This window comes from Tenebrio molitor, chromosome 2 (assembly GCF_963966145.1).
Source record: "Tenebrio molitor chromosome 2, icTenMoli1.1, whole genome shotgun sequence".
Classification (NCBI taxonomy): Eukaryota; Metazoa; Arthropoda; class Insecta; order Coleoptera; family Tenebrionidae; genus Tenebrio; species Tenebrio molitor.
This window is the reverse complement of record NC_091047.1, coordinates 25,413,825-25,427,101: the sequence shown is the minus strand read 5'-3', so window position 1 is coordinate 25,427,101 and position 13,277 is coordinate 25,413,825. Positions and strand designations below refer to the sequence as shown.

The 13,277-nt window shown below is 36.4% G+C and overlaps 1 protein-coding gene and 2 non-coding genes across 9 annotated transcripts; 1 reads left to right on the top strand and 2 right to left on the bottom strand.

The window, feature by feature from the left end:
- Positions 1-221: 221 nt before the first annotated feature.
- On the top strand, positions 222-11,154 carry LOC138124597 (glucose-dependent insulinotropic receptor-like). Of its 7 annotated transcripts, none has more exons than XM_069039688.1 (6): positions 225-597; positions 706-1,104; positions 9,412-9,642; positions 9,689-9,823; positions 9,878-10,027; positions 10,077-11,154. In XM_069039688.1, exons 3-6 carry the CDS (start codon positions 9,435-9,437, stop codon positions 10,826-10,828), a joined length of 1,245 nt encoding a protein of 414 aa, XP_068895789.1. In that variant the 5' UTR covers positions 225-597; positions 706-1,104; positions 9,412-9,434; the 3' UTR covers positions 10,829-11,154. The 7 variants fall into 7 exon arrangements, with proteins under 7 accessions (XP_068895793.1, XP_068895791.1, XP_068895789.1 ...); XM_069039687.1 differs by having other exon boundaries at positions 225-894; positions 953-1,104; XM_069039692.1 differs by lacking the exon at positions 706-1,104 and having other exon boundaries at positions 222-597.
- A 1,021-nt stretch (positions 11,155-12,175) lies between these two features.
- On the bottom strand, positions 12,176-12,257 carry TRNAS-GCU (transfer RNA serine (anticodon GCU)). The gene has a single exon. It is a non-coding gene; the product is annotated as a tRNA-Ser (tRNA).
- Positions 12,258-12,367: 110 nt separating this feature from the next.
- On the bottom strand, positions 12,368-12,449 carry TRNAS-GCU (transfer RNA serine (anticodon GCU)). Its single transcript has one exon. It is a non-coding gene; the product is annotated as a tRNA-Ser (tRNA).
- Positions 12,450-13,277: the final 828 nt, after the last annotated feature.

Below are 13,277 nucleotides of genomic sequence, written 5' to 3'. Positions count from 1 at the left end.
CGGAATTGGGTGTTTTGTTCATTTCCTCCGCCGTTTGAATCCTCACAGAGACCGCCACCAAAAAACCAACAAAGATAACCCACTTCGAATCGTTGTTAAGTGTCCAAATCGCCTCTGAATCAATAGGATTAAATAACAAATTTATTCGAGCCTCATGAAAATCACCGACGAGCAGGGTTAGTATTTTACCGGGAATCAATGAAAACAGATGCACCGCAGCAGAGACCACATTCGTGTGACTGCCCGATCACTCCATAAATATTTGTTTTCGGTAGAATCATGACAGTACCTATTTAAAGTTTTACGGACACGAAACAGTGATTCCGCTGTAAACACTGTAAATTTTCGTGTCCACCTGTAAGTGCAACTGCTCAGAATAGACCGTCCAAACTCGAATTGTTCCAATCAGAAACCACGTGTCGAAGACTCCGTTGCGGAACGCCTCGTGGTCTTCCGTTCATAACTCTGTGTCCAGTTTGGCAATTTGAACAATCTCAGTTTGCATTATTTTTAGAATCCACACCGTCCTCGCCATTGTAAATCAATGAACGCTAGTGCGACGTCGGTACTGCTCCGGAACAGACTCTTCGACGCGTGGTAAGTGCCCACCGACAGGCAACGACTCTCGTCTTGACACCGGCGAGGGAAAACTTTCGAGGAGAACGCGAATCCTTGACACTTTAATCTGTGGAATTATTCATTTAGGAACATTAGGAAGTACCTAATCTATGGAGCACGTAAGGTAGCATGGCAGTTTCCTCAATTACGACGATTTCATGAAAAGCCGCAGCAGAGTGATGTTTTATTCATAATTGGTGCTTATGAAAATTTAGCCGAGTTCAAGGACGAGTGAATCAACCGTTCGGAGCGAGATATTTTTTTAATGTGCTCACGGTAAAAAGGGAATCCCTGTAGTCGTCGGAACTGATAAGAAAATCCATCGGTTCTGCAGGAAGGAAGCTTCCGGGTAATACGATATAACGGCGAGTCTGAAGAGAATTTGTCACAAGTTGGCACTGAAAGCTGGGGCACGTTTATTTTGTGGAAAGTGTTGAGAACAAGAAATTTTGCGTGAAAATACGAGAGCGGGGGTGGCGCAACGCAGTAAGTGCAATTATTTTTTTATTTGATAAATGGTAAAAAATCGATAGTAATTGTTAGTGCATTATTCCGTTTAACTGCTCAATAGCATATTAATAAATTATAGCACATTAGTGGCTATTGTTGTTATCGTTACTCTAAATGGAATATCCTGGTAAATTTTGCAACAGTGACAATTTTGTTACTTATTTCCAGTGGTTACCCGATGAACAGTTCAATATTTTGAAAACGGTTTATCGGAATTCCTCCAAATTTGCTGTAAGGGAAGTTCTTTTACTCGTAATTTTTTCAAATTTACATCTTCATTTGTTTTCGACATATGTGCTAAATTTTACATTTTGAAAAGAGCATTTTCTTATGAATTCAGCGACGTAGCACGCGCATATATTAATTGTCATCAAAACTAAAAAAAGGATGTGACTGAAAAGTGGTCAAAAATCCCAGTAATATGTATATGTCTGATATATCAATGTCTTGACTGACTGATTCAGAAAATGTATATTTGATTCTGAGGAAATGACCAGATCGTCGCTGGAGAGCCTGTACCGTGCTTCAAGGTCACTGGCGTCGCCTAGTTCTCTGAGCAAAAATGATGTATGTATGTAAATACTAAAGGAGTGCTTTCGAATGATATGCAACGTGCAGATAGTGGTATGTATTTATAAAAAAACAAGTTATCATTACCTCTCAAAAACAAAGGATGATACAAAATTGAAAAAATTACAAGAAACAGCAATTGACTTCTCCTAACCCTATACCAAATCTCAACGAATTCCGAAAAACCGTCTTCAAATTATTTAACGGTTTTTAAACTGATCAAATTTCGCGTTGATCGCTCAGTTTTATTTATGTCGACAATGTGGTTCTTTTCACAGTGATCAAAATGATAAATTAGTCTTGTATCTTACTATTCTGATGAAACTGGCTTAAGTCTTTCTGTACAGATTAATCAATTCATACTTATCAGACATGATAAAATTTAATGTATTTGAATTAACGTATACAAATTGAACGTCGGAATGGGTGTATTATCACTTATAATATCCCTAGTGCATTGATTATTTCCGGAAATTTTTTCGAATGCATTTCTAAAACGTATTAGTTAAATCGCAACGACACGGACATTATGCTTCTTAAATTATAAATTTTTAAATCGTACGACACTCATTAAAGACCAATAGAAAAATTAGTTCACGAGCCATAACCAAGACAACAACAAAATAAATGATTTTGATTGGCTGAAAAAATTTCCACTTATTAATCACAGTTAGGTTGGTCTACCTACAAAAAATTTCCAAGAATTTTTTTTGTTGCCATGGTTATGGCTCGTGAAATAATTTTTCTATTGGTCATTAATGAGTGTCGTACGATTTTCAGTATAACTTTTCATTACTTGGTTCTTATTTTTACGAGTTTCTAGCCTTTCAAGATACATATTTGCTATATTCAGCGGTATCATTTGTGCATTTGTGTACAGTGGCGGCCGGGGAAAATGGGAATCTGGCTTCTTGACTTCAGTAACTTTGGGATGTATTTAAATAAAACTGTAAAGGTTATCATTATTAAGATTTACGACAGGGACAAATTTTTGCCTGCCAATACTGTATGTGTATACCTACCTGATAAAAGGACGACTGTTTGTTTACATCAGAAAAGTACCCATCGACCGCTCGAAGTCGAAATCTTAATAATTAACCATTACAGTTTTATTTAAATACAACCCGAAGTTATTTAAATGAAAAAGCCAGATTCCCATTTTCCCCGGCCGCTACTATAATTTCAGACTGTTTTTGATAATACTACAAAGTATGTAATACCGCAACATCACAGTTTGAGTAATTTCAGCAAAACAAAATTTATACTACATATTTTCAAATTGTTAAAATGTTGAAAATCAAGCATTATAGATAACAGCTGAAACTAAAGTAAGTGTGATGCAAAGTTGTTTTTGTGCTCATAGCCTCAAAATAGGTATTTCCCAGTTATCCTGGAACTGCGGGAAAACGTTTTTTCCGCGCCCCAAATGTTCTTTACTTCGCAATAGAAACTAGGGCAAATTGCTTTTAAGGTGGGTATTAAATGACGGAAGACAGACGGTCACGTCAATTCACTTTAAACAAAATGGGCGTTTAATTATTATTAATAGTTTACAAATTAGGGTATCAGCAAATAAAACTATATTACATGTTTATGTTATTTACTTTTTCCCAAACCAAGTGCGAAGGTACCAAAGACATCAAAGTGTGGAGAAACCAACTTTTTTTAGAGACCAAACAAGTCGATTCCTCAAAGAATCTCTTGAATTTGTCAGCATTGGACAGGATCAGTAGAACTTCAATCCTTCGGTATCGGTAGCAAAACAGGCTACTGATTCTTTTGCATATAGTTTTAATATGTATGTAAAAGTTTTATCTCGTCAAAAGATAAAATCACACCATCTGACAATGAGTGACATCCACAAAAATGTTTAATAAGTTGTTACACACTCCGATAATTTGCGCAAAGTGGTCTGAGCATCCCAAATTCAGAGGATCATTGTGTCTAAATAGAAATCTGCGTTTGATGCAAACCAAAAAATTGGGCCTGTGCTAGATTTGTTCTTGTTTGAAAAATAACTGGGGTCGGTGGAGATAACTGAGTGTGTAAACGCCGTTTGGATCAAACCCGTGCGTATTTATAAGGTTTTTGCCTGTTTGGTATAAACATTACGGTATGTCACAATCCACTGAGCACCAACGTAGCGAAAACACAACACCTTATAAACATTTTTTTTTTAGATATAGCGTTACCGATCTAGTAAAAATGTTTGTTGGTTTGGTTTGATGTGAGTTATCTAGTTCCTTAAGGTAAATGGCATGTGTAAACGATTGAGAAATGGTAGGAAAAAAATAGAAGAAAGGATATTGTCGCGACCGTCCGTCAGAATTTGCAAATGTCGAGAAATTAAAATCGTCGGGAAAGCGTTGAGCAAATAATAAATAATCAAACATGTTCTGTTGAAGTCATTAAAGCATGAAGAGGCACTGCTTAATAAACTAATTGTGCAAAATGGACTAATTTCCGCAGCTTTTGAACTTGTATTTAACACACGAATTAATTGAAAAATAGCTTCTAAATATTTTTCTTTAATTTCGTCTGGTTTTCACAAAATAATTTGGGTTTCTATTCCTATTAAATGCTATTCATTATCCACACCCGTGAATATTGACTTACTACTCTACAGGTTTTTTGCAAATGTTGCAAATCAATTTTGCAATTGACTATGCACTTGTTATGATAAAGTGCAATATTATTAGATTAGTTTGAAATGTGTATGCTTTTAATAAAAAAAAGTAGTAAACGAATGCTGATAGTGAAAAATTATGAAATTTGGACGTCGTTAAGAAGTATCGTATTCTACTCGTGTGTAATGGCTATTACCCACTTGGATGATTGCGGCACAAATTGTAGACATAGGCGTAACTAAACTTCATCTCCGTGGATAATAGCTATCCTTGAATAATATACTGTTATGTAACGTGTGTAAAGTTACACTTTACATAATTACATAAATGTTTTTTTATAGTTTGATTTTTACTTTAAATCATAGGCGTCCTAAAATGTCAAAGTTTGACATTAGCGTTAAAAAAATTATTGAAACTATTTTTTTAAATCGTACATCTCACTCCGATTCAGACAGCTAGGGCTATTGCAAAGCTAGAAGAAAATTGGTCATTGGCTGCTGTGGCGAGAGAATTACATTGCAGTAAGACTTGCATCTTCAATATAAAGAGGCGTTGGCAAGAAAACAGGCTTGAGAGGCCAATACGAATAGGTGTTGGAAAGGTTTCTTTACTAAAGTTTACTTTCATTTTAATAATGTATTAATTACTTCTCAGTCTCATTTTTATTAAAAATTATTTATTACAACTTTTTATTATTAAAATAATAACGCCTGCTGCACGAATGTGATACAGCCTGATTTAATCTAACGAAAAATACGGAAATTTTCGCAAGCTATCGTTCACTTTTGGATGGCCGCGATTGTACTGTCGCGAGCAAAAAATTCTGGTCGTCAATGTCATTTCAAAATTTGGTTAGATTGTCTCAAATTAAACATTTTTCCCTGCCTGATTAATTAATGTCAATTAATGTCATACAACATTATATAGGTTATGATTTTACGATCGTTTTACAATGGAGGATTTTCCACTGCGTCAAAACATGATTTTGACGTTTTTTTGCTCGTGCCAGTGTATAAAATTTTATCTATTTACAATAAAAATAAAAATATTGCAAATTTTAGTGAATGTGACATTTAAACCACAATTTCATATTTGTTAGTTATAAAAACAAAATTCGTAATCACACCTTGAAGCAAATTCCCGTTTCAATTATCAACGATTAAAAAAAATCACACGATAGGAGTACATGAGTGATCAACTATGATTTAACAAGAAATAATTATTTATCTGTATTCGGTAAAAACTGCCCCACTCGAAAACATTAAAATATCATTTGTGAGAAGATTGTAAATATATTTTTCAATTACGGGTACCATAGACAAAAGATGACCTTCCTAGGAGAAGAGGTTCAAAAAACTTCGGTCTAGACTTTTTAACATTGGTTCATATTTATATTTCAGAATCAGCAAAGTTTAGATCAATGACCATTAAACTACCATTAAGCTAATAGACTGAAACAATGAATAAAAAACCTTGAACTAACACTTTGGATATATTACAAATAAATCCTGCAGACTTTAAATATCTCATCCGCCAAAAGATCCATACGGAAATCTTATCTGTCTTGTGATAAATAAACGTTACAACATTAAACGCATCCACAGTGTTTCAAAAATTGAAAACATGTAATTTACGTTTCATACTGTTTCTATGGACAGTGGTTTCTAAATTTGTCTGGAATTAATGATGGTATAGGGCAAAAGAGCAAAAACAATTGTCACAATAGCGTTTCATATCGTAATGTGGAAAATTGCTATGTCATTACAGCCACTTAAAAAAGGCCTCGGGTTTGTGAATCGTACGATAAAGTTCCACGATACTGATGGTACCATTGGTCCACACTGGTGAAAAAGACCATCAAAATTGCGAAAGGACATTTTGATCGGAATCTGTTATAACAATAAACAATAATGGCGTCTGAAGTATACATGTCACCAAATTGCATGCCACACATCATTAAAGAAGACTTTGACTTGATGCCGACACCAGATGCATATAAGTACTGAATTTTTGCTGACGGATGGTCTAAACACAAAATGAAGGAAAACAGAACAAAACAACGACTGATCGATTACGCAGGAGATTCTCTTTTGAGTCGAACAACTTTGAAAACAAAACTATTTATTAAGTATACGCTGAATAATGTAAGAAAATTTGGAATATGTTGGTACTGGGAGTTATCACCCCACCGTTATTATGCTGTCATGAAATGTCAGCCATGATAGAACAATAGACATTGACTTTTCTCAAAAAGGTGTTAAAATTTGGTATCACTATCTAAGAAAGTTTTGAAACCATAAAGTTTTTTTCTTTCTATTGTAACTGTACTTTCTTCAAGCTTTCGTGGACCGTCTCTGACGATATCGTGCGTTCATTTAAATTTATCCTCAAAGTTGGCGTCGAAGAGTCGATTGTGAACGCACTATACGGATCACGGATCAGCTGTTTAAATCTTACGTTTTTACACGAGTGGTGTGTTTACAATCGACTCCTCAACGCCAACTTTGAGGATTTTTAATGAGGAATTTAAATGAATGCACGATATCACGACCCCTTCGGAAATCCGCGGATCATAGGTTCAGAACCATTGCGTTATGAATAAATTGAAGCAAAAATTCAATGAAAAACCAATTTGTGGCGTTTAAACATAAAAACATAAATGTTCCCCTGCGGCCTGCACCTGTGCTATAAAACAGTCTGTTTCAACATTTCATACCCACTCTTGAATATTTCTTGACGTAATAGTCAAAAGCACCAGTTTCATTCTTTTCCACAGATTTTCCAAAGATTCTGGTTGGGTAATGTAAACATGTTCCCAAATGCGATTTTTGTCCGAAAATTGTTTTAAAAATGAGGATGAAAAATTAATGCAGTATACCTATGAAACCACATTTCATTCAAAGGAATTGAAAAATCAATCCACTGTTGGATAGAAAACTGAAAGACCTTTCAAATCATTGAAATTTCAAAGTTGATAGCGCCTCCAGCGCCATCTTTGCAGGTATGTGCTTCAATTTTACCTTACGTAGTCGTAAACTTGATACCATTTGATTTGGTTTCTATCTTCTCTGGTTCAAAAGTTAAGAGATGGGGGAGTAGTTATGTCCTACTGTATATGAGTAAACATTTTTTTTCGACAGCTGTGTAAAAGTGTTTCTTTCCAGAAGTTTCACAACATCAAGGCAAACTTGACTACAGTTTCGGAACCACTGATATACCTATACTATTTAGGCTCAAATAAAATGACTTTTTGCACGATTGGTCGTTTTCACGTGTTTACCGGTTCTGTTTCCAAGGCAGTGGCTTGCGTTTATCGCCAAAGTTGATTATTAAGGCGGTAAGTTACAAAAAAGGCCCTATTATAGGGCGGTAATTAAAAAGGTATGAAGGGCTTTTTCTGCAATCGCAACGATCAATTGTAGCACTAGTTTACAGTTAATAAGCGAGCGTTTTTACTATTTTGCTGCTTTAAAGCAGCAAAGTGACACTCCTCGGAAGAAAACGTCAACATTGCGTTGTCAAATGCGAGCGCACGTGTCTTCTTGGATATCGATTGTAGAAAAAATGTTTTGTCTTTTTATAATGTTTCCGATCGTGCTACCGGCCTGAGGTAATAATGAATGAACTATTACGCTGTAAAACGCACCTACCGCCCTTGATACTTGGTCAGGTTACAGAAATGAAAACAAATTAGTAAAAACTCAAAACAAAAATGTTTAATTATGCAATTAACAATAACAAGTAACAAAAATAAAACAAGATTAAAATAGTGTAGCCGATTCTCAAACTCATTTTGAAATTCTGAAAAACTTCTCGTGTTAAACTAGACCAAACTGATTATTCTAACCGAGAAAAATATTTAATTTTTTTAAATGTCAAAGTCAAATATGTCAAAAACGTTTCATTGTAAGTGTTGTAACCTGTCACGTTTTCTAAACAGACGTATAGTATAATTCAGAATAAGTGGCATCGCGGTAGGCGTTGATTCTCTAAAGTGAGCTTTATGTTATGTCAAAAATTTAGTAAACATGTGAAACCATCATTACTTTATTTTGAGGTTATGCGTTACATAATTTTGACATGGTTTTCACCCGCAGCAGAGATAACCCCCAGACAAATAATACACTTTTCATAAATGAAACAAAGAAATTCCAAATACAAGAAAATAAACACAAAACGATTCCAATGATATCAAGGCCAAATTAAAAGCGAAGGTTACCAACAGCATCGAAACTAGGGTATTATTAGCAAGGGTCTTGCTGCCAACGTAAATTTGAATTTCCAACGCCTACCGCGATGCCACTTATTCTGAATTATAATATACTGAAAAGATGCCCTCTTTTACAATCCTTCATTTCAAATGTTGGATGTCATTAAAAAGTCTGAAGTGGGGGTGGCTGGGGGCCGATTAATTTCATGACAATGATATTAAATTACGTCCCTACGTGTGTTGACTCACCCCTTACAATTTCAAATTTGTAATGTTTACGACACCGGAAATAAACCCATCTGAACTTTCGCCCGGACACCCGGTATACGAATGATAAAGAAAAATCAACACTTATTTTTATTTGAACACATCGTGAATTTTAGTTTCTTTCATCGTTTTCGTATAAAATTGCATCAATAAATAACTGTTTTAATTTTTTTTTTAATAAAAACAAAATAATAAATATAATTAGGTATGCAGAAGTCTGTTTGATGTATTGATCCGTCAGTGTTTGACAAGATGAAAGACGACAATAATTCAATATGTCCCAACAATTTTAATTATTATTTTAACGAATCGAACATCACAGAATTTAAAATGTAATTGAGACCATACCGACAGTCAGAAATCAATTTCAAAGGTGAACACATAGTATTAGTGGAGATCAAAATCTATGACAATAGGTACATTTCAATCGAACAAATTGAATTCTAGATCAATACCGTTTTGCGCCTAGTTTTTCCCGTTAATCTTTTTCGTTTCACACAAACAAATACAATCACATTTTCGCCTAATTCACATAAAGAAAATTGTATTGACAAACTTGCAACTTTTACACTCTTATCGTGATTCAACAACACTCCCATTTCCTTCCAGACATTTAAAACGACACGAGTTACATGCCGACAACTGAACTGGTACGACTTATCTCCGACACCACCGAAATGAACGCCACCCAACTAAAATCAAATATTTCTCTCGACGATAACAATCCTTCCGTCAAGGCTCAACTGACCCTGTACGACGTCTTAATACCGGCGATCGGATGCATCATCATTCTTTTGAATCTCCTGGTGGTCGTCTCCAGCGGACTGATACTGAAAAAGGGTAAGACCAATCTTGTGTCGTTGCCGTCCTGACGTGGTCGCTTTAGGTCAACAGCCCCGGTCCACTTACTTGTTCCTCGGCAACGTCGCCATGACCGATCTCCTAACAGGAGTGGCTGTCGTTTTCGGACAGCTGTACCCCAAAGAGAACCGCGACCACAATATTTGCGCTCTCCAGTTAGGTAGAGTCTAGACGAAGAGTCAACACTGTTATCTCGACCGTGTTAAAATTGCAGGTATGATAGTGGCTAGCACTCTGACTTCCGTGTACTCCGTCGGTCTGATCGCCGTAGATCGATTCCTGTACATAATACACGGCATACAATACCAGCAGTGGGTTTACCCGATGAGGGCTAGATTATTAATAGTGGGCACGTGGGTCGTAGGTGAGTCGAACAACCCAATTAAAAACGAAACGAAACCGTTCATTTTCAGGCTGCGTTATCGGATTCATGCCGTTGTTCGGGTGGTACGGCGATACCGAAAACGGAAGAATTTGCTGGTTCATCCTGTTGGCACCCCGAGGCCTGATACTGCTAACCGTCCTAGCTGGAATCCTTCCAATCCTGATAGTCGTCGTGCTCTACTCGATCATTCTCTACCACGCAGTCAAAAAAATCGCACACCTCCAGGACTCGGACAACAACAGAAACGCCACCAATTCGTCTACCAACAATCTGAGAATGTTTCGCGGTCGAGGACAGGTTGCACAAACCGAAGAGACAAACTCCAAGAAGCGAAATATTTTCGCCAGGATATTCATGAAGAATCCGTCGACCAGCGTCAAAACGCCGAGCAAGTGGAAGGCCATCAAAGTGGTCTTGTTTACGACGGGAAGCTTCCTGGTTACTTGGTCTCCCTATTTTATAACCAGCGTTATTTACGTCTACCAGTGCGAAAATATAGACAGCAAAAGATGTAGGAATCTTCGGATAATTATAGCCAGTCCCTTGGCTATTTTGGGCTTCACTAATAGTCTCATCAATCCGATAATCTACGCCTGGTGGCACAAAGGTTTCAGGACTTTTGTACAGAAGAGAGTCAGTACCGTGATCATGAAGACGCGCCGGAAAAATAATATCGTCACCAACTCGAATACGAACACGCAATCGTCGTCGACGCCAGGAACCAAGTCCGGTGATAAAATGGAAGCTGTCAAAGAAGAAGTTGAAGTGAATTCTGCCTGACCTCGTTTGGTCTTACTTAGTTTCCTCCAGTATTAGGAGCTGTGATAATCAATTTACACATTCAGATTCTCATAATATATGATAGACACTATTTTAACGACTGTAACCCACAGTTAAACTGTATTTTACAATAATGACATATATCTTGTCAGTTTGACAGTTATGACGAGATTTTAGTCAAGATGATTGCATCAAGATTGCCATGTCCCTACTGTCAATTTTGACATTTTTTTGTTCCTGAGGAACTCTTTAAGTTTGTATCAATCATAACCATTATACCATAACTTATTGTTACTCTACTGAATAAAAACAATGTTGAAATACTTGCCATTGGTCTGTTTGTCACTGAGCACATCTGAGCTGGCATCTTTGGTGGTGTCAGTTGTGGAGACTGTGCGTTCCCTTTCCCAATCAGACTGCATCCCTGGGTAGGTGGTCTGTTCGGTGGCATAACCAGTGTCTGTGCCGCACAGACTCGAGTAACTGGCACTCACAGTTGGAACTCTTTGCGAAACAGAATACAACGCCCCTTGACTGGATGACAAGTCTTCAGTTTGTAGGTAGTCATCGTGAGTTCTGGGAACAAATGTAAAATAGTTGGAATTAATCTGGGAAGTGTTTACCTGTACTGTTCCACCAAGTATTCAGGGTTTTGGTTGTTGTAAACGCGGTTCCTTGGGAACTCAACTGGAATGACAGTCACGTAATTGCTTTGTTGGATGTCTTTGGTGTCGGGTACGTTGGCTGCATCCATAATTTTCTGCACTTAGCTCATTTTTCGGCGGAACTGCGGAAAATATCGATGACAGGAGGTGTGCCGGTATTGATTTTTAAGTGGGTGAGGTGTCAAGGTGAACGGGTCATTAGATCCATTTAGATTCATTCTCTCACCTGGTCTTGATTAGAATGGATGCACTAATTGCGAGCAAAACGTAAAACGAAGGTTGTTTGTTTGTTTACATTTTTAAATGTAGGAGAACCGGCTGACAGTTGTCTGACGTTTACACTGGAAGGAGTAGGAGTTGCTGTTTTGGCAAGGTGGAAATCTATTTTACCGACAGTGTCAAAATCAAAAGCAGAAAATCACAAAGTTCAAGAAGAAATTCAACCATGTGGAAATTAATACAAAAATTGGATAGGTTTAGTTTACATTTAATTAAATAAAATAATTTTAAATTGTGTCATTAGGATACCGAATGTCTCAAAATTATTCGGTACTTAACGAAATATGTGAAAATTAATAATCACAGTAAATACCTATAAATTTATATTTTTAAGTAATTTAATATAACCATTCATTATCATTAAAAATTTATGAAATAATTGTTTATTATTCAAAAAAAAAGCCGACGAGGATGGGATTCGAACCCACGCGGGCAGAGCCCATTGGATTAGCAGTCCAACGCCTTAACCACTCGGCCACCTCGTCTTGTTTCCACGTTTTGAACCAAATATAATTTAACAGAGTCATTATTGTTCAACGCTAAATAATTAGACAAATTTGAATACTGATCAACTAATGAATAAAAAAGCGATTGTCGACGAGGATGGGATTCGAACCCACGCGGGCAGAGCCCATTGGATTAGCAGTCCAACGCCTTAACCACTCGGCCACCTCGTCCTGCCTCGTCCTTTCAACCCGCAGAAATTTCACGCAACATCATCATCCCTAATCAAACAAACCGCAAGTAATTGAAGCAGCAATCGAAATTACGATAAAAATACTGCCCCAAAACGTTCTCACACAGACGCGAGAAAAACGAAAAAAATGTTAAGTGCAAATGCGCAAAAGTCTTTAAGGTTGCTATAACAACCCCTACAAAAGTATATACAACCAGTGTCAGTTATTCACATTTCACGTTGTTTTCATGTTGTTGTGCGTGTTTATGTTACCCCATTTTCCAACACCACGCCAGGCGATGTAGGGCTTGACAAGGTATGACTTGGACAATTTTTAAATTTAAATTCTTGACTGAAAATTAGTGAAAGTGTGTTTTTTTTCCTTGAGAAATAACTAAATGTGTCCTATGTGTACTAAAATTATAATTGTTGGACAGCGATAATTATATTTATCGATTTTTGTTTTGTTAACTTGACACAAATTAGGTGAAGGTAGTTGACACCTATCCAAATAAGAAAACAATTAAATCAAATGTTAATCATCTATAGAGAATGTAATTCGAGTGCAAATACATTATTATGAAACAAATATTGAAATTATTAAACAAACAATAAAGTAAAGAACTTTAACATCATTAGGTAGGTATATCTAATATAAGTTTTTACAGAGACGAATTGTGTATACTTACTCACTTATTCTACATCTACAGTGTGACCAGAAATGATTCGGACATCTTTTTCTGGCTGACACTATAAGTAAATCACTTCTCAACGCATGTACCTAAGTTTAACAACTTTCAAAAGGACTTTCCACACATCTTTTTAAAAT